We start from the raw sequence: 27,129 nt of genomic DNA on the forward strand, positions 1-27,129 counted from the left end.
TACTGCTGAACAACAACTTTTGTCAGTGAGAAATAACACAGAAATCGAAAAATATTATTTATTTATTAATCTTCAATCTCCCCTCAAAGCTCCGACAGTCCTCAGAGAAGCTGTCAATCAACTGTAAATCGTGACGACACGCCCCGTTTCTATAGCACCAAATTGCTTGCAAAAATCAAACTGATCACAAAAATGAACTATTGAATATATATCAGCATGATAACAACTACCTTAAATGACCAAAACCATCTTTCGGAAAATTTTATTGTATGTGTAATTATTTTTTTGTTATTTTGACAAGTGCCATTAGTTTGCATTGAGAGGGCGGGTTTATGACTTGTACTGCATCCAGCCACCAGGGGGCGATCAAAGAGCCCGCGGCTTCACTTTTCAGGACGTATGAGACACATCCGGTTCCGTCGCATCACTTCACTCACATTGCTCGCGGCAGAAGTTGAAGATTCTCAACTTTTCAAGCGCCAACACAGGGGTCAGCCAATCAGATCGCTTTATACAAACACCCTAGTGCAGCCAATTGCGTTCGTGCAACACCGGAAAGTAATATGATTGGCTGTTTCCACTATAACGGTCGCGTCAACACAAGTTTCAGACACGCCCTCCGTCAAGCGTTGACGCTGACGCCCCGTGTGAATGCAGCGTAAAAGGTGCAATATGTACGATTTCTGTCTGCTAGAGGTCGCTCGAAGCCTGTTCATTTGTTCGGACAGTTAGACATTTTGCCAAATAATTTTGTCAGATAAATACCTTAACCAAGTTTAGTGTTTTGTTCTTTCCCTCATATTTAAAATATTTAAAAAATATCAAATGTGACCTGATCCAGCAAAATGAGTCACAGTGACCCAAATTTCAAAATTGAGATTTTGGTATCAATGGAAAGATGAGACAATAGGCCTATTTAATGTTTGTAAACATTCGGGATGCGCGCGCATCGTGGTTGCAGAAAACCCGGGAGTGATAACCAGTACGACTAGAGAGTTACGACGAAGCGGTTCAAAGTAGTTAAGATTTAGAAACATTATAGAATATTTTGATTTGTTATTTTTTTTAAATGTTGTCGGCATATCACAGCAGCTTCACCCAGCGATAAGCACTGTTATTTCAAAAAAATTAACATTACCGAGTGGGATACAGCTTACGGATCCGTTTGCCATAGCACCTTGTCAGTGGTTAAATGATGAAACGAAATGGCCAAGCATCCAGTGGCCAGAGATATATATTTACCTGATTGACACCTCAAGTGTATAGCCTATACTCAGGAGAAGCTAAAAGCGTATACGTCTCTTGACGCGTACAACTTTGTTTTGTTTTTGTTTGTCATGAATTAAAAGAATAAAAAGTTAATTTCGAGTTTATATCTCACAATTCTGACTTTTATTTCTCGCAAATCTGAGTTTATATCTCACATTTCTTACAAAGAAAAACAATTGTGAGATATACTCGTTATTCTGTCTTTTCTGAATTGCAATTTATCCCGCAATTCTGACTTTTTCCCCCTCAGAATTGTGAAATAAACTCACAATTGCGAGGAATAAGTCCTAACTGGGAGTAATAAACACGCAAATGCAAGAAAAAAGTCAGAATTGTGAAATTAAAATTGTATAGACTGTTTAAAAGTTATCTATGTGAAATGTTATAGGTTTAAATATTATTTCAATGCTGTAACTGCTATGTATGTATGTCCTCTGAACTGCATATGTGAATATTATGTAGACTTACTGTTTACATCAAATTCCTGCTTTAATAGTAGACTAATCCTTGCAGGTGTCATCAGTCCAGTCTGTGAAACGTCTCCGTTTAGCTTCAAAGGACGTTTTCAACGATGGTTTTCTTTAAAAATTAAGACTATATTTTTTGATTTCCGATTCCAACATCCAGAGGCACAACAAAACATTTTTCTCTTATTCTCTTATTTTCCTCCAATTGCTACCGCTATTTTTCTGCAACCACTATGCGCGCGCAGCTGCAAGTGACGTCATTGTGACGTCTGCTCCAAAGTGGTCTATAAGCTTTAAAATGATATCCTAGTCAAAGTCATACCTTGAATGTTTTTAAAGATATACCCATTTGAATTATGGTCGCCTGCCCTCTTTTTCCAATTGAAAACCTGAGAAAATCGCTTTTAAAGTTTTTTACCCGTTTTTTTTGTTGATATCTTTCAAAATCCATTGCATTTAAAGGGATAAACTATTTATTTTACAGCTTAATTTGACCAAAGACATTTTTATATATATATAAATGCTATTAAACCAGGCTGGGGGTGAATTGTTATGACCACAGGCGATGCATGTGTGCATGAGCCAAACGCGTCTTTCCGCACTCATGGCCAAAGGAGTTTCTTTAAAAGGCTCGCGGGAAATGAAGTATACCCGGGCCTTAACCGCTCTAAATTGCAATGGACTGGAGCTCACATCGGGAGAAATGGGAACACGGGGGCGCCGCGATGCGACCGCAAAGGGCACTTTCACGATCAAAGTGCATGCCACTGATAGGCATTGTAAATGCAGTATTACAGTATACACATACAAACACGCAGGTCTCCTCTCGTGCGTCCTCCTCACTGGACTTTCGTTTCGCTTTCATATATCTCTTTTATAGATGCTTTTACCTTTCTAGATGTAATTACTGAAATCAAAACTATAAATCCTCATGAAAACTTCAGTCTGAAGGACTGTCTGAAGCGCTGACAGGAGGATGGCTGGACCAATCGCGTGCATGTCAGTCGAAACGCGGCTTCCCATTGATAAAAATCAGCGTTTATGTCAGTGTGTTTACATTTCTAAGCTTTTTGATTGGTTCTATACAACGTGTAACACCATATTTGGAGAGCAGAGATAGTGACGTTTCAGGGGATACCGGGAAATGCTCATAAGTGCTCATAAGTTGAGAAGTTCATTTCCAGCGAATTTAGTAAAACCATGTCAAATTTAATAGCCATTTAAATACCTTTACTCAATTATCTGGACTACGAAACTTTGGGAGATTATTTTTGAAAGTCTGTTCTTTGAAATTAGCTTAAAAAAAAAATTCATTGTTTTTCCACATTATCGGCCCATATCTTAAAATAGAACGTTGCGACTTCCGACTCATTTGGCCAGAGCGGGTCACAAATATTTTGTCAGTGAAAACAAACATCCCCTCCGGACATCACGTTTGGCCACTACTGTATATACAATCAGACAGATTGAAGCAATGTAAACGCACAGTTTGAGAGACTAGTGAAGATGAAAAGATCTACTCAGACATGTGATCACACACCTTGAAGAGGTCGTAGAGCTCAGACAGGTTCTCCTGTGACAGTGACACGTCTGGAGTGACCAACCGCAACTGAAAACACACCACAAACATTTAACCGCAAGAAAAACACATGCAGAATCATTTCAGAGAGAAACTCGAGGCGAATGAAAGTCTCACGGCGTTGTCTTTGGTGGTGTCCTCGTGCGCCTGCAGCACCTGAACACGGTGGCGGCACCTCAACATCTCCAGATGCTTCACTGTCACACTCCCAAATTTCTAGCAAGAAACAAAGAGGAAGATGAAGGATTGAGCTTTCTGAATCCTAACATTAAAAATGACCCTTTTCAAAGTCTTGATTGTGTTTTTGGGCTCATATTTGATCAAGTTTGCATCATAGATTATAGAATTAATTTTTTGCTTTGTGTCCCTGCCTGTGAGAATTTAAAAATACTACAAAAATTCAAAATAATTCAAACTACAGTCTCATGACGGTAAGAAATATTTACAGTCTTTTTCATTTCAGGTGTGCAGATGTGTGTAACTGTGTCCCGTGATGATGCGGCTCGGCAGACACACACCTCGTACGCTTCAGTAATGAGAGTGGTGATGTGGAGATGCTGAGAAGCTCCTGCGTCTTCAGGACAAACATGTGACTCGTCCTCATGTCTGACCTGCTCAAGGAAACTAACACACACACGAGATCACATCACCTGTTTAAAACTACACAAACGGATGGAGGGAAGATACACTGTAAATATGTGTTTTTATTGATCTGAAAGATGGATCATTAATGCACGTTTATGAGAGTCTTCAGACAGAGAGGATTTGATCACTCATTTACACTTCAGCAGAACAAAGTTGATAAGATTAATTCATTTGTGTGAATTATTTCAAAATGTCCATTTCAATTAATTGATTAATAACTTGTTATTAAAAAATGATCTTGTGTCATTTTTCATATATTAAAATGTTTAGTAAATATCTGTTGGTAAACTTTGCTGTGTATGACTATGTATAGTTATCTTGGTGCATATAAATTAAAATGATTAAAAATTAAATATTTAATGATTAATTGAAATTATAAAAATATTGGTGCATATAAATGAAAATGATTAAATATGAAATATTTAATGATAAATAAAATTATTAATGAAAAATGATTATATAAATATTGATGAAATATTGGTGCATATAAATGAAAGTGATTAAATATGAAATATTTGATGATTAATTGAAATGATAAAATGAAAAAAGATTAAATATAATGAAATATTGGTGCATATAATTTAAAAAAATGATAATTTAAATGATTTATGAAAAAGTTATTAAATATGAAAAACTGATGCATATAAATGAAAATTATTGAATATAAAATATTGGTGCATTTAAATGAAAATGATTCAATATGAAATATTTAATGATTAATTGAAATGACTAAAAAAATTATTAAATATGAGATATTGGCACATATAAATAAGAAATATTTAATGAAATTATTAATGAAAAATGATTAAATATAAAATAATGGTGTATTAAATTAAAAAAAAGATTAAATATTGAATGATTAATTGAAATGAAAGATGAAAAAATGATTAAATATGAAATATTTAATTATTAATTGAAATAAAATAATGAAAAATGATGAAATATAATGAAATATTGGTGCATTAAATTAAAAAAAAAAAATATTAAATGATTAATTGAAATGAATTATGAAAAAATTATTAAATATGAAATACTGGTGAATATAAATGAAAATGGTTAAATATGAAATATTTAATAATTGAAATAATTAATTTAAAAAAAGATTAAATATTGAATGATTAATGAAAAATATTTAAATATAAAATATTGGTGCATATAAATGAAAATATTAAATATGAAATATTTAATCATTGAAATAATTAATTTAAAAAGGTTAAATATTGAATGATTAATGAAAAATTATTAAATATGAAATATTGGTGAATATAAATGAAAATGATTAAATATGAAATATTTAATAATTGAAATAATCAATAAAAAAAGATTAAATATTGAATGATTAATGAAAAATTATTAAATATGAAATACTGTTGCATATAAATGAAAATGATTAAATATGATTCTTCCTTGAATTCATTTAGTGAAAACATGCCTTGATTATTACTGTATTTTACTTCTTTACATGAAGCATTTTGAATCTCCTTGAATTCAATGACTGATTGATTCAAATGCTTCCTCTCCTCTGACTGGAATATGACGAATATATCAATATGAGCACACTGAACATCATGCCGGTCTGAGGTTATTTTAGCAGGCAGTGAATCACCTGGTCAGTATCATCAGGGCGTGTCCGTCATCCGTGCACGAGCTCAGCTCGGCTACATTAGCGTCCAGCACCGCCAGGCCGATCTGGAAGATTGATCTGATCCCGCAGTAGAAGAAGCAGTCGAGGACACACAGGGCGCTGCGGAACGGGAGCACGCTCACGAACAGAGTCAGGAACCACGTGAGGGACGCCGACGCCAGCGGGGAGAGGTCAGGGACGTGGTCAGCCAGCTCCGGCAGCCGTTCACGAACCAGCTCCTCAAACACAGACTGATCCACCTGAGCTCCTGAGCGAGAGGAAGTGACATCACAGAGGATCGTGAAGAGCCGAACCAACACAGACCAAAACACATTTGAGCCGTTTTAATCTACAGACACTCCTAGTTTCTGTATGTCGAGTTTCAGGATTTTCACACTTTTTTAAAACAATAAACTAAAGATAACTTTTCTGGTTCCCATTCACTGAAGGAAAAGGATTTTTACAAATATTTACATGACTGGAAAAATGTTTTAAGATTTGTTTAATTTCCCTGACTTTTCCAGGCTTCCTCTAATATTCATGTTTTCCAAGACTGTATGAATCCTGGTTCTTCAAAGACAAAAACAGATGGAGAGAAGGTGAATTAAAATAAGAAATATCTTGCTTTTTAATTGTTTTATCTTATTTCAATGTTTTTTTGTCTTACTTGAGGCCCTCTAGTGGAGAAACACTTCTTAGCAAAAGCAAAATATCACTTTTTTCCCACTTTTTTCCCAATAACAGTGATATTTTAGTATCATTGATATACTATTATACTTATCAATACTATATACTGTTATACTTATCAATAGTTAATAGTAAATAATGTGCAATGATTAATCGCGATTAATCGTTTGCAAAATAAAAGTCTGTGTTTACGTAATATATGTGTGTGTTCTGTGTATAATATATATATATATATATATATATATATATATATATATATATATATATATATATATATATATATATATATATATATATAGACATACATGTATATATTTAAGAAAAATCTTAGATTTATATATAAAATATTTATATGTAATATAAATTACATATAAATGATAAATGTATATATTTATTTAAACATGCATATATTTCTTAAATTTATACATGCATGTGTGTGTATTTATATATACATAATTATTATACACAGAACACACACATATAAACACAGACTTTTATTTTGCAAACGATTAATCGTTGCACATCCCTAGTTTGAATTAGTTTTTTTTTTTTGTTTTTCTTTTTTGTTCTCATTTTAGTTAACATTTTAGTAATTTTCTTGTGTTTTTGTAATTTTTATTAGTTTTTAATTTTTGTCTTTTTTACTAATAGGTCTTTATTTTAGTATTTTTAGTACATCGACTAAAAAATTTTATATATATTTTATATTTAAATATTTTATAATTTCAGTTCAAATGTATTTAATTTCAAGGAACAAAACATGTTCTCTTTATGGATTGAGTTTAACTACAAGAAAACGAGAAATGTTTCCTTAACTGGCAACTAGCTGAAATAAAATAAATGTAATTTTTTATGTTTTATTTCAGTTTATTTCACATTTTTATGTCAGTTAATTTGATTCAATTTCAAGTAACCATATTTATTTAGTTTTAGTTAACTATCAAAACCTCATTTCTGAAACTGATCTGAATCAGTTCCCTTCAAAACATTTCCTACCTCATATTGGCAGATACAGAGAGATAATAATCACACACAGACACACACCGATGACTCTGCGGTTGAAGTAGTCGGGCAGCATCCGCTCACACACAGTGACCAGCAGCCAGAAAGCTTCTTCTTCTTTAGTGTACAACAGCATCACAGACGCCAAGATGTTCATGGACTACAGAGAAGACAAATTTAATGCACAAGGTTTATGTAACATCCATGTGTAGAGTTTTTATAATCACTTTTATGGCTTTTTAAGACCTTTTTTAAGACAAAGTAGGGAAATGTCTATGGTAACATCCTAAAGAAATCATGTGACTTCCACATGATCAAGTGACTTTAGTATGTGTAGAGTTGTTTCCTGCGATTTTACAAGTGAGGATGGTGTCTGGATGGTGTCTTTTTAAGAAAAGGGATGAGTACAAATTTTAAAATGATTATATTTATACTCTGATGAATATACAGTATTTAATACATATATAATGGCTGTCATTATTATTATTAAATTTTATTAAAATTTAAAAAAAAATTTAAATCTAATTGTGCTGATTAATCACAAATTAATAACATTTGGCAGAGAAATAACCCCCAAAAGATATTTTAAAGTCATTATTGTGTTAAATGAGAAAAGCATCAAATAGACAATACAAAAAGTAGCTTTAGAAAGAAATATTTTATTTTGATTTAACATAGTATTTATTACAAATAAACGTTTAGGCTACAACAGTCATGATTTGCTGCATCTGAATATATTTACAGACCAAAATTTACAAATATCCTTCAAAATATCTTCTTTCATGTCGCGCAAAAGAAATAAAGTCAGGTTTGAAACGACATGAGGGTGAGCAAACATAAATAAACTGAATTTTCATTTTTGGGCAAACTATTCCCAAAATATGAAATTATTTATTTTAATGAAATGATACTAAAACTGCCAGTAGGTGGCGTTCACTGAGCGAGCGAGTCATTGAGTCGATTCATTCAAACGGCTGATTCATTCAAGAATGAAGTAAACGGCTCTCTTTATGAATGAGTCATTGAATCACTGGTTCACTCGATTGATTCACTGATTCATTCAGAAACAGTTCTGCTCTGGTTATACATGTAATATTTTCCTTGGAAAAAACAGACAATATTGTGTCTAAAACATTAACTTCTTATTTATTGAACTTTTGTGGCGTGTAAGAGTTTTTTTGCTTCAACCTGCAGCGATTACAGTGGCTTATCATAATTATCTAATTAGTGCACGAGTGTTTTGGCATCTCACTCATCACTCGTGCTAATGAGCGAACAAACCTGACAGTATCCGATGGTGGGGTTTCGGTAGGCGTAGGCGGTGAGGACCCTGCGGAGGGCGGAGATTCCCGTTTCGTTCTGGAAGGCCGGATGCTCCGGCAGCGAGCGATGCAGATCTCGCTCTATTTCCTCTGTGGCGATGCTCGTTTCCCCCCTGCATTTCTCCAGCAGATCAGCGTAGTAGTTCGGATGAGCTGCCAGCGAGGAACTCGCGTCTGAGGGTCAGATGTTACACACACATACAAATAAGATCAAGTAATACTTACACTGAAATTAAAAACAAATAAAGGCAAAGTCCGCTAGAAGTCTCTTCAAAACAAAGGCGTAGCTTGATGACGCCAAGTTTGAGCGCAGAATCTTGGGACATGTGGTCTTCACCTCAACGGCTGGTGGAAAAGAATTGGGATCGGACTCGGGAAGAAATCATGTTCATGGATGCGATTATTAACGTTACTGTAGTATGAAGCAGAGCAGGAGCGAGTGTTGTGGAGCTGAACGAGGAGCTGGAGCGATTGAGCAACACACGCCTCACGAGCAGCGGGACTTTTATTATGTCACAGTCGCCGGCGCCGCTTCCGTTTTTCCGGTCATGAGTATGAGGTAACGCAGCTCTGTTTATCATATTAGATACATTTGAGAGTGTTGAAAATGATGTTATAACGTTACTCTGTGCGTTCGCTCGGCGGCTGCTGTGAGACACTGTTACACACTGCAGTAAGATAGATCGATTTTACAATATCATATTTAATGCTGGATGATTGTGTTGATAAATGGCATGCAATTAATTTTAAAACGTATAGTATGATGGAGAAAATGCTGTATTACTGTTACTAAAAATAAAGCTGCATCTGATTATGCTATGTTAGCTACTTCACAAAATAGTGTTTTTCTCTGAGGCATGGTAAAGCATCGTACTCGCAAAACATCAAGAAAATTAGATTTAAACAATAAGACTAAACGTGTTGAGCTATATAACAATAATTAGTTTTCTGTCTATAAATATATCAAAACAGTTTATTAAAACATGTAAATATTAAAGCGTCTTTGGTGTTTCCATGGTTTCTACAAAACAAAACCGGAAACCGCGATCGACAGGCGACTCCTCACACGTCCCGGAGCCTTGGTTAAAATTGCAATTTTCTTTATGATTTACAAATAGTTGCAAACATTTGGGATATTGTACGTACTCAAGTGAACAAAATATATAACACTGGCCTAGTGGTTTTTGGATATTTTACTGCAAAAATTTTACATATTGCACCTTTAAAAGGACTTTTCTGGTCATTTGTGATTTACTGAAAATGATTGAAGATAAAAAATATTTTATATCACAATTTCTATCCAAGTGAGAGCATGACTGGAAAAAAAATGCATATTCGTATCAAAAAATGATTTGATTAATTTCCAAGACTTTTCCAGGTTTCCTGGATATTCAAGTGTATGAATCCAAGTTCTTGAAAGGCAAAAACAGTCGATGAGAGGGTGAATTAAAATAAGAAAGGTGCTTCAAACAGTACATTTTGATGCACACAACACACATGCGGAGGAATATTAATGACTAATGTACATTTTCCATGCTATTTTAAAATTAGTTACATAATTGTGTAACATATTCCATTAAACTAGATGGCCATGCTGCATGTAATAAAACTCCAGACTGTGTTTATATAAACACTTCTACAGAAGGGGAAGTGAGACGCTGCACAGATGCTTGAGGTGCACATATATAGAGTAACTATAAACAACACCATGGAAGTGACTTTCTTTTGTTCTGTGTCACTCGGCCGGTCTAGTCCGGTCATCTTCTCTCTCACATCTTTCCCATCTCTCACCTGAGAAATGGAGCCACAGCTCCCCGCGCAGAGACTCCGGGATCCCCAGCGCCACCAGATTGCGGATTTTATCGGTGCGGAACATGTGAACGCCACGACCAAACTCAGTGAAGTGATCGTCCCATAAACGCTCTCTGACCTGCTCTGTGTTCTGATGGAGACACAAACACGTTCACATTTCACACCAAGATCCAACAAGAAATTATTTGCATGAACAGCATGTGCACTTTGCATAAAGCAAATTTTTAGATGCGTTTCCAATGTTGTTAACCAAGACCGTGGCATTAAATTACAGTAAACTAGTGGATGTAGTGACATCTTTCTCTCTTCTGACAAACGTAATTAATCTCTCATTATTTTTTTCCTCTTTTAAAAAGTTATAGAAATACTATCACACATTTTTTCTTTTTCTTTTGGAGCAAATGGGAACGCAAAAAAACATGTTTGTTGTAGTTTCTGTTCACCACTATAGAAGATAACCCAATTATGACAATTTCTGCTTGATTTTTTTGCATTGTGATATTATTATCATGACAACTAAACACATTTTACCCCCAAATTCACATTATTGTAATGCGTCCTGTCATTTTAACCCTTGTGCGGTCTTCGTTTGGGAAGTCACACTCAGGGTCTTCGGGGTCTCCACAGACCCCAGGCAACAAAATGCAATTTTGTAACAAAATACTTGTGTTTTTTTTAAACAAATGTAATTTTATTCTGTTTATTAATGTTTTTACTCCATATTTGTGCAGTTTTTGGAGGATGTATCATATTTTTTAAATTTATATAAATAAATAAAAAAATATTTTTTTAAATAGGTTTTTATACAAAAACAGCTTTTTATGTAAAATTAACTTTATAAAAGACCCACATTTCTAAATTTCATTCATGGGGATAACATGGATAATTTGACATGGTTTAGTGTGAGATTTTTGCCCATCTTTTGGAAAATGCAGTTATAAAAGTAAAAGAACTATAATTTTTACCAGTAGATGGCAGCAGAGCTCCACTATTTGCTATTTGACTGACTGAAAGACATCTTTTCACAAGTATTTTTCATTTGGATTTATATCTAAATATTCTGAAATCACAATTATGACAATAAAGGCTACTTTTTGTCAAAGGTTAGTATTTTTTGTAATGAAAAAAAAATCAGTTTTTCAATATTGTTACATTATGAAGAGACCCCGCTTATAAAATGGACAAAATTCATCCTCAAAATCAACATTTTTGAAAAACTTTTTCAGTACAAAAAAATGCTAAATTTTGACAAAAAGTCATTTTTATTGTCATAATTGTGATTTCATAATATTTAGATATAAATCCAAATGAAAAATACTTGTGAAAAGATGTCTTTCAGTCAGTCAAATAGCAAATAGTGGAGCTCTGCTGCCATCTACTGGTAAAGGTGATATTTTTTTTTTACTTTTAAAACGGCATTTTCCAAAAGATGGGCAAAAATCTCACACTAAACCATGTCAAATTATCCATGTTATCCCCATGAATGAAAGTCAGAAATGTGGGTCTTTTATAAAGTGAATTTTACATAATAAGCTGTTTTTGTATAAAAAAAATATATATATATATTTATTTATATAAATTTAAAAGATATGACAAATCCTCCAAAAATTGCACAAATATGAAGTAAAAACATTAATAAACAGAGTAAAATTACATTTGTTTTTTAAAAAACAGTTATTTTGTTACGAAATTACATTTTGTTGCCTGGGGTCTGTGGAGACCCCGAAGACCCTGAGTGTGACCCTTTTTTCTACACTAACATAAAAACAAGATATCACTCCAATTTTTTTTTCTTTGTAGATCTAGAAAGTGTTAACAAAGTTTCATGTCATTTGGACAAAGAGAACATTTTTTTTTATTTGAGCAAACGTCGTTTGGGGTCTGTGCAGACCCCAAAGACCCTATAAGGGTTAAAGTTGATTTAATTTTGATTGTGATGAGTTTTTTGAAGCTGTCCACATCTTAAACCTGATAACTGTATCGTTATGTTAAATTCACTGCATTATTTTATAATCACAGCTTTTTCCAATCTTGACAAAACACATATCATTGGAAAGATATGAGACTCAAGGTTTCCTATTTGGCCACTGTTTTGTGATAGAAGTGACATTGTGACAAAAATGGCTATTTTTGGTATAGCGCCTAAACAAAATCTCAATTTTTGTGATGTTATGGAGCCCCTAAAGAGACATGGTGATGGAAAACAATATGACATGGGAGGAAAAATTACATTTCAATGCTTTTGCATTCTCCCAAGAAACTTTGCCTTCACTCGTAAACATTTTGAGTTCTTTGCAAGCGAATGCAAAAGCATTAAAATATATTTCTTCCTCCCATCTCATATTTTTTCCATCACAATGTCCCTTTAGGGGTACGATATCAACTTCATATTTAGAACACAACTTTGTAAATCGGTACTTCCGCCTTTGTCACGCGTGACCTTTCCAACATGATTACGTAATGCGTGGTGCATCGCAGAGCAGTGCAAGACGAGCATTTGTGGTTAAAAAGTATGTATATATATATATAAATACTATGGAAGTCGACAGTTTGATTTTCGCCATTCTCCAAAATATCTTTTTTTGTGTTCAGCAGAAGAAAGAAACTCATACAGGTTTGGAACAACTTGAGGGTGAGTAAATGATGACAGAAGTTTCATGTTTGGGTGAACTCTCCCTTTAAGTTCAGATCTATGTATGTGTAAAAGGGGGTGATAGTTAACAGGTTCACTCCATCTGTTCAGATATTTGATGTAAATGATCTTCACCACAGCAAAGACAATCTCAGGCTTGTGTACTCACACATGTTTTGTGGTTGGAGTCTGATTGACTGGGGTGGAATGTGGAAATGACAGTGTGACGCAGAGCTTTATCAGAGATGATGACGCTGCTGTCCTCTTCGTCAGACTGGACGGTGTCGTAACAGAAGGTGTAATACGGTGTGGTGGAGATCTAGAAGACAGAAAACACACACTGCAGTCTAAAGCATGGTTTTTGCGATTAAAAATGCGAGAATTCAGGGCATAATTGATTGTCATTTTCCTGTTTATTACTGTGAAGCTGCTTTGAAACGATCTGCATTGTATAAAACGCTTCAGAAGTAAAGCTGACTAAAACATACTTAATGTTGCATGACAACTGTTATGAAAACTACCCTGCTTAATACCTCTCAACAACTGTTCTAAATTAAGAAAGTGAATCTTTAATGAACTAGAAACAGGTTTCATTTCCTGAGATGAGCTAAAAGCACAGGAAGTGATGTTCTGTAAAATAGACACAAATAGTAAAATAAATGATTGTTCTTTAGTTTCACTATTATATCACGGTAACTGTAGATCAGCAGAAATCACCATATAGATAAGAGATAATAAAAATATAGAAAATATAGTAAAATAAATGATTTTGCTTCAGTTTCACCATTATGTCACGGTATCTGTAGATCAGCAGAACTGTAGCAGGAGGTGTTGAAGGCAACATATCATGAAAATCTGACTTTTTCCGTGTTTAAGTGATACAATCGGGTCCCCGGTGCATCTACTTCATCAACTCCACAGCAACTACATAAATTTATCCACTAACCGTTCAGAAACGTCTAAAAGTTGTAACTTCTTCCTGAGTCTCTCCATCAGTGTCGACTCCGGTTTGAACAATGTAAGGCTGAAAACTTTGGTCATTTTGGCTGCGTGAGATTCTCCAGCTTTGTTGTTGTTGAGCTGTTAAAGCTCCGCCCTCTTCTGGAAAGGGGGCGGGGAGCAGCAGCTCATTTGCATTTAAAGGGACACACACAAAAACGGCGTGTTTTTGCTCACACCCAAATAGAGGCAAATTTGACAAGCTATAATAAATGATCTGTGGGGGATTTTGAGCTGAAGCTTCACACACACATTCTGGAGATCTTATATTACATCTTGTGAAAGGGGCATTATATATCCCATTTATCAATACTGTTCCACCTTTTGATGATATTAATATCTATAGGGCTGCCCGACTAACTAACTAATACAATTTTGGTCGACTAAGCCTTTTCTAGTTGACTAACGAACTAGGGGGCAACCCTAAACACCTCCATATTTATTTGCTAAAAGTGCATGTATCATGTGCAGAGATGAACAAGCGTTCATATCTCCCATGCACTGATGAATTATTACTAGTGACCTATTCTAATATGTACAAAGGTTTGAAGTAGGAACAGGGCAAATGTCAAAGATTGAATATCACGGCTCAGGAGCATCTCACTGATAGCTATTAAAGGGGTCTTATTGTGCTTTTCCCCATGTTTATCTTTCTAGTTATTCTCTATATCAGTGTAGTCTTGAGTTTTCTTCCAGGATTGAACACGACACAATATTCCTCATTTAAATAATTAATATGCAGAATAAAGGCGCGGGGGCTGGTTTAGTTAGTAGTGTGTTGAAACTGGCAGGTCATTTCCCAAACACCAATCACAACACACTGCTCCAGCCAACCAATCATAGCATATTGTGCTTTTCAGAAGGAGGGGCTTCATAAAGACAGGAACTAAACAGAGCGTTACTGACAGACTGGGAAGAGAGGAGCTGCAACAATGGAGAATATGAGGAAAATAATCAACATTCAAGCAGGAAAACCTGTTCTAGTAGAGCCCAAAAACAACATCAACAGACTAAACTGGGATGATACACGGTGTGATGTCAAGAGTACCGTGGATTTCTTGCGTTGGTCGTGTCCACGGATCATATTCTGTTCCCAGTGCAGAGCTCGCAGTCGGTCTCTGACGTTCTCCACCAGCTCATCACGATGAAGCAGCTCGATTAGCTGGAACGCACGCTTACACCGTACGCTAATGATGACGGGGTTGGGCAGAGCGCTGGTGCTCTCAGCCTTCTCAATGCAGAGGATCTGCACAAACACACAGAGATTTCATTAATACATCATCTCTGCTAATGGAGGAAATCATGCAATTCTGACTTTATATCACAATTCTGACTTTATATCTTGCAATTCTGACTTTATAACTCGCAATTCTGATTTTATATCTCGCTCACAATTCTGACTTTATATCTCTTCTGACTTTATAACTCGCAATTCTGATTTTATATCTCGCAATTCTGACTTTATAACTCGCAATTCTGACTTTATATCTCACAATTCTGACTTTATATCTCACAATTCTGACTTTATATCTCACAATTCACAATTCTTGACTTTATCTCACAATTCTGACTTTATATTCTGACAATTCTGACTTTATATCTCACAATTCCGACTTTATCTCGCAATTCTGGCTTTATATCTCACAATTCCGGCTTTATCTTGCAATTCTGGCTTTATAACTCGCAATTCTGACTTTATATCTCACAATTCTGACTTTATATCTCACAATTCCTTTATATCTCGACTTTATATCTCACAATTCCGACTTTATCTTGCAATTCTGACTTTATAACTCGCAATTCTGACTTTATATCTCACAATTCTGACTTTATATCTCACAATTCCGACTTTATATCTCACAATTCCGACTTTATCTTGCAATTCTGACTTTATAACTCGCAATTCTGGCTTTATATCTCACAATTCCGGCTTTATCTTGCAATTCTGACTTTATAACTCACAATTCTGGCTTTATATCTCGCAATTCTGACTTTATATCTCACAATTCTGACTTTATATCTCGCAATTCTGACTTTATATCTCAGAATTCCGACTTTATATCTCACAATTCCGACTTTATCTTGCAATTCTGACTTTATATCTCACAATTCCGACTTTATCTCGCAATTCTGGCTTTATATCTCACAATTCCGGCTTTATATCTCACAATTCCAACTTTATATCTCACAATTCCAACTTTATCTCTCACAATTCCGACTTTATATCTCACAATTCCGACTTTATATCTCACAATTCTGACTTTATCTTGCAATTCTGACTTTATATCTCACAATTCCGACTTTATCTTGCAATTCTGGCTTTATATCTCACAATTCCGACTTTATATCTCACAATTCCGACTTTATATCTCACAATTCCGGCTTTATCTTGCAATTCTGACTTTATATCTCACAATTCCGACTTTATCTTGCAATTCTGGCTTTATATCTCACAATTCCGACTTTATATCTCACAATTCCGACTTTATCTTGCAATTCTGGCTTTATATCTCACAATTCCAACTTTATATCTCACAATTCCGACTTTATCTTGCAATTCTGACTTTATATCTCACAATTCCGGCTTTATCTTGCAATTCTGGCTTTATATCTCACAATTCCGACTTTATATCTCACAATTCCGACTTTATATCACAATTCTGACTTTATATCTCACAATTCCGACTTTATATCTCACAATTCCAGCTTTATCACAATTCTGATTTATATCTCACAATTCCGTCTTTATATCTCACAATTCTGGCTTTATATAAATTTCATGGAGGAAACAAGTTTCCATACAAAAGGGCATTATTATTGATACATTTATATCATACTTTTATGGTGCACTTTTTGGAGCTTGAAAGTTGAGTTGAAACAAGCAGCTCTGACATACTACTAAACATTCACACACAAAAAAATAATAATACAGCCTGGATAAATGATGACAGAATGTTAAATTTGGGTGACTAAAGTGACTATTCCTATAACATGGTTACCAAGCAGTTCATAAGCTTGAACGACATGTAATGGCGTTCGCACCTCTGCGAGGGGTATGATGAGAGTACACGGGCCCTCCTCACGGCTGCCAAAGCACAAATACCCGTCTGTGGTGTAGACGGTGCCCGGCGTGTGGCAGCGGGCATGAGGAGTCCAAACCGAGCATGACATCACTTCCCGTAGACGCTCGGACCGCGGCAAGCCAAAGAGAGAGAGCACGTACTGACGGAGAGCCTGCTCCTCCAAAACCCTGAAACCGACACAAACAGAAACAACTTCATGCAACGTTTCCGAAACATCAAAGCAGCAGAGAAAGAACAAACCCTGCTGCGCTATAAATACACACGTGCTGCTTTCACACACACACCCACAACAACTCATGACTTAAATGTTTATTTCACGTGCTTCGGGTTTATAGTTTAAAGCGGACTTGAAATATTGTACATATAAATAAAGTTTATTGTCATTATTATTAATCATCCATTAACAGATTTAATGCAACTGCTGTTCTAAATCTCTAAGAAACACCAGAAGACACTTTAACATCTCTTTATTTCGGTTGTTTTCATTTCTGCTTTACTTGTTTTCACTCTTTCTCATACATCAACTTCCCCTTTAGCAGAGGAAGTATATTAGAATCAAAACCCTGCTGATGATTGGCTGGATGGAAGGTGGATGCAACAGATGGTTCACTGAAGCTACATGAACTAAACATGTTCTCCAGCATGATGGAAGAAGAACAAAGACACACATAAGCTAATCTAGTATCTGATGTATATGTGAAGCATTACCTCTTGGTAATGTTCGTGGAGTCCTGCAGGGATTTGTCGAGTGTGAGTCCGCCGCTGTCCAGCAGCCTGCGGAGGGCGATATCAGCCAGCTGACACATGACCTTCATCACCTCGTCCACGTTCAGAAACATGGAGAATTCCCTCTGTTTCCGTCTCGTGTGAACGCGGATCACGTCCGTCAGCAAACCCACCGACACGCGTTCCAGCCGCGTCACTTCGGCCCAGGGAACTAACAGCTTCACTGCGCACAAAAACAACGCTCGAGTTACACACAGTTATTTTTTTCCATAACTTAATTAATGCATTAAAATTAATTAATTAATGCATTCTGCCCATTACATCATTGCTAAATCATGACGCGTCTGGTCTACTTTCATTTAAATCATCTTTTATCACTAAAGTTCAAAAGATTTTTTTAAAATATATTTGAAAATCTGCTCACTGCATTTATTTGATCAAAAATTGTGAAATATTTTTACAATTTCAAATATCTGTTTTCTATGTGAATATCTAGTAAAGTGTAATTTATTCCTGTGATCAAAGCTGAATTTTCAGCATCATTACTCCAGTCTTCAGTGTCACATGATCCTTCAGAAATCATTCTAATATGATGATTTGATGCTCAAGAAACATTTCTGATTATTATCACTGTTGAAAACAGTTGTGTACAATTATTTATATTTATAAAGTTCTCACCCTCTTTGCCCAGCAGGAAGGAGTAGAAGGCGATGTGGTTGGTGGTGAGGTACAGTGAGCCCTGACGCGGCACATGACCTTTCCAGCAGCAGCAGGAGTAATGCGTGACCAGTTTCTCTCGCTGAGGGAGACCGAAGCGCTGCTCGAACCTCGCCAGGTCTTCCCGGAAGCGTGCCGGATCATCCTCGCCTGCAGCCTGACCGCCCAAAACCTCCTCAGCTATTAAACCCTGTGCGCATGCATAAAAACATCAACTGAACTGATGGCCTCTTAAAGGGGTCATGAACTGCATTGTTTTATAATGTTTCCTGCGGTGCACTTATAATGTTAGTATGCTTTTTACATCAAAAATGATCACAATTTAGAAATAAAAGGCATTTTTCCTACCCTGATTTTATCGCTCTGTTTTAAGGGGCGTGTCTCTGTGAGACTTCAGTGTAAACGCCCACTGCTGTGATTGGCTGACATCTTTGCATATGAAATAGCTAAGTATTACTCTCTCGAAAACTTTTAGCACATTTTTACTATTACAGCTCTCAAGGTTAACTAATCAAGAAAAGTGATGCATTATATTTAGATCGTGGCATGAAAGGTTGCAGTGATGAACACTGTAGTCGATCACAGACATGTTGTTGAGCTCATGAAAGCAGTGATCTCGTCATTGCAACTCAATTTCTGCACACTAACGAATGCTTTCATCATAACGAACAGTGCAAACTCGATATAACTAAGAGATTTGTTGAATAAAACAGGAGTTTTGGTGCGAGTCACTGATAAACTCGTGCTGTTTGATTGACAGCTCCAGTGATTGTAAAGGGAGCGTTCTTTGATCACTTTCTATATATAATTTAATGACAGTTTAAATAACAGATTATTTTCATCCTACTAAGAGAAACAAGGTGAAGTTGATCGTTTAGTCACTGGTTTGATTTACTGACACACAGACAAAGATCATCTGACTGTACATGAATCATTAATATCAGATCAGGCATTAGAATGAACACAGTTACTGACATGTTGTCGCATTACTGTCGAGTCCATATCGTAAAAGTCTGTTTGCACCGAAATGCGATTGATTTACCAAAGAATCCACAGTGAAATGTACCGAATGCAAATAAATAAAGCTCAACTGAGACATTCACATTGTTGAAAATATTCCTGCATTAGGATCCTTTGAAAGGTAATGCTATTTTTAGCCCTGTATCGCTCTGTATTCTCTGTCATCTCACTAACACACCAGTGGGCGGGGCTAACGTTGCAATGATGAAGTAGGCGTTGATTTCTTCTGTGGAGGCGGAGTTTTGTCACACTATTACATAATAAACCAACACATTTCACAACGAGACGTTTTAGTCGTTAAACTTACAGGATATTCTTATAGTATGACGACCTCTTGTATATATATCAAAAGCTCAAGGATATTTTGATTTCTCACCCTTTTAAATTTCCCTTATTCGGGTGGCAAAATGTGATTGAAATGCACAATTATTGCTATTATCTCAAATAAGTACCTTCACTTTGCCCTGTACAAAACTCGCAGCGTCTTCTTTATTCTCAAACACTGCCATGTACGGCAGTATGTTCTGATCCAGCCATTTCCAGTGTTTCAGCACCTCCTCTATCGTGGCTCCTGCAAACACACACAGATAATAACATCACACACGTGTGCGAGTGACTGCATAACACGCTCGTGTTTATGACGGGAGTGTGTCACACGAGCGCGAGAGATGAAATCACACTGAGAATAAGAGGAGACGAGCTCTCACCGCTGGCGATGACCCAGCTGACCTGCGACCCGGGCACATGCAGAACGATCCGGAACGGGGCCGCTCGCGCATTTGAGTCCAAAACGGTGTCCAATGCGCCCACCAGCAAACCTGCAATACAAACAGACCTCATAGATTATGCTATCGAAGGGTTTGATGCTTACTTACTGCTTACATGTGTTTCCAAGTTTAAAAATGAAAATGTATCTAATAATGTTTAATCCTTAATGTCAATATAATAATAATAAAACTGCGAGCAGCAATTATCGGGGTTCAAGCGCTTTAAGGCCTTTAAGCACATGCATAAAAAGGCAGTTTACCATAGAAAATACATGGTTTTTAAACCTTTTTAACAGTTATAGCGCCACCTATGATCTGATCATCATAAAGGTTTGCATGCTTGTTTAGAATCTTATGTGTTCACCTATTTTTGCAAAGTTCTGAGTTTTCGTTTAGGATTTATTGGCTTTTGAGTATATTTTGCCACGCCCCTTTTCTAAATGACTCAAGCGACCCAAAGGGTAAAGTTCAACTTTTTTTTTGATAGTTATTGATCTAGAGAGTCCAGAGAATTGTACGACCTCTAGGGCCATGAGCGAAAATACCATTCTGATCCGTTAACCTTGTCTAATAGGTGCTCAAAATTCATTGGCCGATGGCAGTCATGTTTTTCGAGATATGCCAATGTCCGCACAGACAATCATGGCTCTTTGGACCAAAACACTGCATGCCAATTTTCAAGTCAATCGGACTAATGGTTGGGTGGTTATAGCCATTTTCATGCTTTTTTTCCCGTTATAGCGCCACCAAGTGTCAAATCACTGCATTTTTTTTTACATGCAACCAAAGATTGAACGCATACACATGTGTACAAAGTTTGGTGAAAATATCGCATGTCGTTTTCGAGTTATAGCTATTTTAGTAAAAATGGCTCCGCCCACTTTGAACGTTTTTGCTCCCCTTAGCGCCCATGAATCGAAAGTTCGACCTTTTTTTTATCACTATTGATATTTAGACTCCAGAGAATCTTTCTGCGCTGGTTTGGTTCCAATTGAGCGAAAAACCTAGGACTAGTTCGCAAAAGTAGATTTTTTACATAATCGCGAATATTTAATGAACGATCTGATTGACAGAAGTGGTTCTTGAGTCAAAGTTGTTCAGTATGAGGAGATCTATCAAATGATATGAATATTGTGTGCATGTTTGAAACACCATGTGATTACAGAGGCGTAAAACTCGTTATTTCAAAATTCTTACCGACCTCTAGGGCCATGAGCGAAAATAGCATTCCGATCCGTTAACCTTGTCTAATATGCACTCAAAATTCATTGGCCGATGGCAGTCATGTTTTTTGAGATATGCCAATGTCCGCACAGACAATCATGGCTCTTTGGACCAAAACACTGCATGCCAATTTTCAAGTCAATCGGACTAATGGTTGGGTGGTTATAGCCATTTTCATGCTTTTTTTCCCGTTATAGCGCCACCAAGTGTCAAATCACTGCTTTTTTTTTACATGCAACCAAAGATTGAACGCATACACATGTGTACAAAGTTTGGTGAAAATATCGCATGTCGTTTTCGAGTTATAGCTATTTTAGTAAAAATGGCTCCGCCCACTTCAAACGTTTTTGCTCCCCTTAGCGCCCATGAATCGAAATTTCGACCTTTTTTTATCACTATTGATATTTAGACTCCAGAGAATCTTTCTGCGCTGGTTTGGTTCCAATTGAGCAAAAAACCTAGGACTAGTTCGCAAAAGTAGATTTTTTACATAATCGCGAATATTTAATGAACGATCTGATTGACAGAAGTGGTTCTTGAGTCAAAGTTGTTCAGTATGAGGAGATCTATCAAATGATATGAATATTGTGTGCATGTTTGAAACACCATGTGATTACAGAGGCGTAAAACTCGTTATTTCAAAATTCTTACCGACCTCTAGGGCCATGAGCGAAAATAGCATTCCGATCCGTTAACCTTGTCTAATATGCACTCAAAATTCATTGGCCGATGGCAGCCATGTTTTTCGAGATATGCCAATGTCCTCATAGACTATCATGGCTCTTTGGACCAAAACACTGCATGCCAATTTTCAAGTCAATCGGACTTATGGTTGGGTGGTTATAGCCATTTTCATGCTTTTTTTTCCCGTTATAGCGCCACCAAGTGTCCAATCACTGCATTTTATTTTTTACATGTAACCAAAGATTGAAACCATACACGTGTACAAAGTTTGGTGAAAATATTGCATGTCGTTTGAGTTATTTTAGTAAAAGTGGCTCCGCCCACTTCGAACATTTTTGCGCCCCTTACCGCCCGTGAATCAAAATTTTGACTTTTTTTATCAATATTGATATTTAGACTCCAGAGAATCTTGCTGCACTGGTTTGGTTCCGATTGGGTGAAAAACCTAGGACGAGTTCGCAAAAGTACGTTTTGGACAAAATTAAAAGTGGCGGAATATTTTTCAAGGTGGAAATGAAATCGGAGATATACGTTTTGTCCGTCTTGAGGCACGGATTCCAATGATATAAGACAAACGGTCTAGGAGTTATGAGCGGTTTCAAACTTTTGATTGCTGTAGCGCCCCCTATTGGCCGATTGGGCTGATATCGTGTCAGTCTCTCCCCAAATTGAGATCTACCATCTGACCAAGTCTGCATGATTAGTTTTACAGCAGAAGAAAAATAATAAAAATCCTTACAATTACAATAAATATAGAAAAGTTAAACTAGGTTTTTAAATATTTCTGCTTCAAACTGTATCTAATAATAATGTAATTATTTAGGCCTACTTTAAAATGCATAAACTACAATATACACACACATATATGCACATAATATATATATATATATATATATATATATATATATATATATATATATATATATATATATATATATATATATATATATATATTAGGGGTGTAACGATACGCTCAGGTCACGATACGATACGTATCTCGATACGGAGTTCACGATACGATACGTATCACGATATTTTGAACAAAATGAAACTGAAATTCAAACAAGATTTATTAAAAAACTAATAATTAATTAACAACAAATAATTTTCCTTGTTGTACATACAAGATCACATTTCAATAAAATAAATAAATATAAAATTTTAATAAAAACCTTCTGTATTCAAATTAACAGTTGAATAGGGCTGTCTGTCACTGAAAAAAAAAGTTAAATTTAACATGAACTTAGAATTATGAATAGGGGCCGTTCACATATCGCGTCTAAAAGCGCGTGGAAGGCGCGGCTGCACCGCTTCTCCTTCTTTCCAAAGCGCTTGCGCTCCTGTGGCGTCGGTCGTTGCTATGCAACCATGAACTGAGCTCTCCAAGAGGATCAGGATGTTTCTGCAAAGGATAAATGATTTCTAGCCCTTGCATTAGTTTTACTACGAGATATATTGATGGAGATAAGATATAAAAACCACCATGTACAGCTATGATCAGCTGTTCGGCTGAGCTTTTGATGTTTTGTTACGGAAAGGCCATAGCTGATCGGTTGATTCTTGTCACACGACCTGCGGTGCGCTTGCGGCATTCTGAGAAGTTGAGAATTGCACGCGCGTCGCGACCGCGTTGATCCCATTATGAGCGCGCCTGCCGCGCAGCTACATTTGAAAATAATAACTGACTTGCACGCGGAAAAGACGCAATATGTGAACGGGCCCACAGAACTTCTTAAAGCAAAGCATCGCAAGCGTCTTTTGCTTTTCTGTGAGCACAGCTGTTGCTGTGCACTGCGGTGAAAGAAAGCCACGACTTTTCTCACGCGACCATGCAAGAGACTGACATGAGAAACGTTTAAACCTTGCAAGATTCAATGTGTGCCCGAAACACTTACTGAACTAGAGAGCTGATTAAGACACACCATCTACGATAAATCGTTACACCCTAATACTTATAGTAATTTAAAAATGTGGTAGCATTGGATCTGGACAGGAAGGATAACTCTGGGAGTTGGAAGGGGTGTGTCGCGATTCTGCCTTCTCACATCGCGATACAGGTTCGTGGACCTGCGTATCGCGATTTCGGTTTCATATCGCATATCGTTACAGCCCTAATATATATATATATATATATATATATATATATATATATATATATATATATATATATATATATATACACATACATGCATACATACATACATACAGAGTATGTCAGGGTCTGTTTTGAGTTAGTTCTTGATCTGTTTTCATGCTTTTTCCATGTCTTCAGTTTCTTAGTCAGTTTTCCGGTGTGTTAATTGTTTCAGTTCTCCTTGTGTGCCTGCCTGTTTGTCTCCTAGGTTACTGATTTGATTAGTGTCTTCAGTTCAGGTGTTTCTTGTTAATTAGTCTCGTTTACTCCTCAGTTCTCTGCGTGTATATATGCCCTTAGTTTCAGTCCGTCCTTTGTCTAGCTCTGATTACATTACATGGTGTTTGTGAGTTCCTTTCCTGGTGTTTTTTTTCCTGTTACTAGTCCTCCATTAAACATTATAGAAGATATCTCCTTCGTCGTGCATTCATATCTACAACCCATCGTGACAGAGTACACATACACATAAGGACCTGCAGGAAGTTTTTTTTTATTTGCACACATGCTGCTAAATAGATTTGAAAGTTCACACATATCTATTTTTAATCGCAAATGCAAGTGAAAGGCTTGCACTTTTGAACCCTGCATCACACACAGAAAGACAGAACAACATGCACTGTAAATCTACATTAAAATCACTAGTTTCACCATGTTGTCCACTGCTTTTCTCTATAATCTCAGCCTCCAAAAGCATGTCAATATTAGATGCAAATTTCACTGACATCTGTCAGAATTAAACATGAGTTCAGTACTGCTTTATTGCATGCAACTTTTGTCTGTTTATAGGTGCACAGCTGTGACCGTCCCTGTGAGCTGCACGAGTTATTAATTTAATGTACTTCATATGGCCTGATTTAACACCAGCATGACAAAAGTTTCACTTTCCTATTTGAGCTGCAGCCACCCGAATCAGCACAAATGAAAAAAAGAGACAACTGCTGATAATATGACAGATACAGAGCATGTCTGAGGTGGAAGTTTCTCAAGGAATAAAGCACTATAGATTTGTTTTGTCAGGATCTGCCTGTTCTGAAACAAACACAGCAGATAATAGAGTAAAACACCTTTGTTTATGCAAAATCTGATTTAAAACCTGAAAACATTTAAATCATTCTATGAGCTCCACGAAAACATGTTTTTCTATTGAGCTGCATGCAAACACACAGCATGAGCTGTCAAATGACTCTTATGAGATGATTCTTTAAATGAATCATTCAAAAGACTCACTTACAAACTCGGGAGTTGTTTGTTTGAACGATTCCTTCACTGAATGAACTCATTGAATCCATGAATATTTTGCAAAAACTAGAGGCACATGGTGTTTATTATTATAATCAATTTAATATTCAGTAATAGTATTGATTTGAGCTCAGATCAGTTCTCATCCAATAGTGTCAATTCAACTGAATCAATTCAACACTGAACTGAAATGAATAATGACACTATTGTCTTTTTCTAGAGCCGCTTTACAGATAAATTGAATTTGTTTCAATAATATTTAACACTGCAAAATATTAAGTGTCGCTTGTAGTTTTATATTGCAATTGATTATGAATTGATTACTAAGCAATTTACTTACAAAAACTTTGCCAGAGGCAACAGTGGCAAGAGCTCTGCAAACCAACTCCATCGGTGACAAATCAATAATATTGCAAAATATTAAGTGTCGCCAACTAAGCAAGCCAGAGGCAACAGTGGCAAGAAAACCAACTCCATCGGTGACAGAAATGGAGAAAAAAAAAAACATCCTGCTGCAAACAAGCAATGCTGGTAAATTGAAAGGAAAGAAAAACAAAATCATTTCAGCAACAAGAGCTAATGACACCACAATCAAAATGAAAACAGTTAAAGTTCATTATGGACCCCATGATCTCTCTTTAACACGGGCTAATGCAAATCACACTCTCTCGCTTACGGCTCTCGCATCGGCTTTTAATATATTATTTCCTCTTTGCAGGACATTTTCCAGCTGATAAAGTGGTATAAGCTATTAAAGCACCTGTTAAACAGATTAGACTAAACATGAATAGTGCAAAATAAACCGTACTGAGCTCGAATGAGACAGAAACAGAGAAAGTACAGATCGTTCTATTGCTTAAGACTTTATTTGACATGTTCGAGAAATATTAACTGTACAAACTTTTGTTTTTGGTTGTAAATATTCTCCAAGATGCCAATATGAAATGTAAATTGTTTAATAATTTTACTATAGGCATGACTAAAATTGCCATCTATATATTAGCAGTGAAGAAAAATGAACAGAGTGATTATAAGTTTTTAATTGAACAGAGTGATTATAAGTGATTAAAAGTGATTATAATGTTGTAATGCCGTTTGCAGCCATGATAAAATCAAGAATTATAATTTATTTTTATAAAGCTATGGATTGTCTGGTTATTAGTTTGTTTTTTTAAGTCAAGATGCACAGATACTAAATTTCTCCACTGATAACCGATTATTAAGAGTGATATCGGCCGATACCGATAGTTTGGGAGTTCTGCCTTTTATACCTTCTTATAAATTAATGATAATTTCATTATAATTAATCATTATATTTTTAATTATTATATTTTGAAAGAAATGCATATAAAAACTTTATTCTCTCCATATTATCAACTTGAGTAACTGGTATCAATTTATACACAAACACATTACTCAAATTAATATTAACACACTAACTACATTCTGAAGATTAAATGAATATTTCTTAGCTTTCTGAATGTTATTAATTCATAT

General features: G+C 35.9%; 1 protein-coding gene across 2 annotated transcripts in view; it reads right to left on the bottom strand.

The window, feature by feature from the left end:
• LOC125270811 (TBC1 domain family member 8) overlaps positions 1–27,129 on the bottom strand; it is a 43,889-nt gene that overhangs the window by 6,533 nt on the left and 10,227 nt on the right. The window contains exons 2-15 of one of the 2 annotated variants that reach the window (XM_048194786.1): positions 20,292–20,402; positions 20,037–20,155; positions 18,526–18,754; positions 17,830–18,070; positions 17,081–17,288; positions 15,087–15,284; positions 13,209–13,358; positions 10,387–10,537; positions 8,555–8,769; positions 7,316–7,433; positions 5,567–5,852; positions 3,834–3,939; positions 3,433–3,531; positions 3,277–3,345 (exon numbers count right to left, since the gene is read on the bottom strand). In XM_048194786.1, coding sequence (XP_048050743.1) covers positions 3,277–3,345; positions 3,433–3,531; positions 3,834–3,939; positions 5,567–5,852; positions 7,316–7,433; positions 8,555–8,769; positions 10,387–10,537; positions 13,209–13,358; positions 15,087–15,284; positions 17,081–17,288; positions 17,830–18,070; positions 18,526–18,754; positions 20,037–20,155; positions 20,292–20,402 — 2,300 coding nt within the window. Of the gene's footprint in view, positions 1–3,276; positions 3,346–3,432; positions 3,532–3,761; positions 3,940–5,566; positions 5,853–7,315; positions 7,434–8,554; positions 8,770–10,386; positions 10,538–13,208; positions 13,359–15,086; positions 15,285–17,080; positions 17,289–17,829; positions 18,071–18,525; positions 18,755–20,036; positions 20,156–20,291; positions 20,403–27,129 lie in introns of both variants that reach the window. The other variant, XM_048194785.1, reaches the window with a different exon arrangement.

The sequence above is a fragment of the Megalobrama amblycephala genome, linkage group LG6, assembly GCF_018812025.1.
Source record: "Megalobrama amblycephala isolate DHTTF-2021 linkage group LG6, ASM1881202v1, whole genome shotgun sequence".
Taxonomy (NCBI): Eukaryota; Metazoa; Chordata; class Actinopteri; order Cypriniformes; family Xenocyprididae; genus Megalobrama; species Megalobrama amblycephala.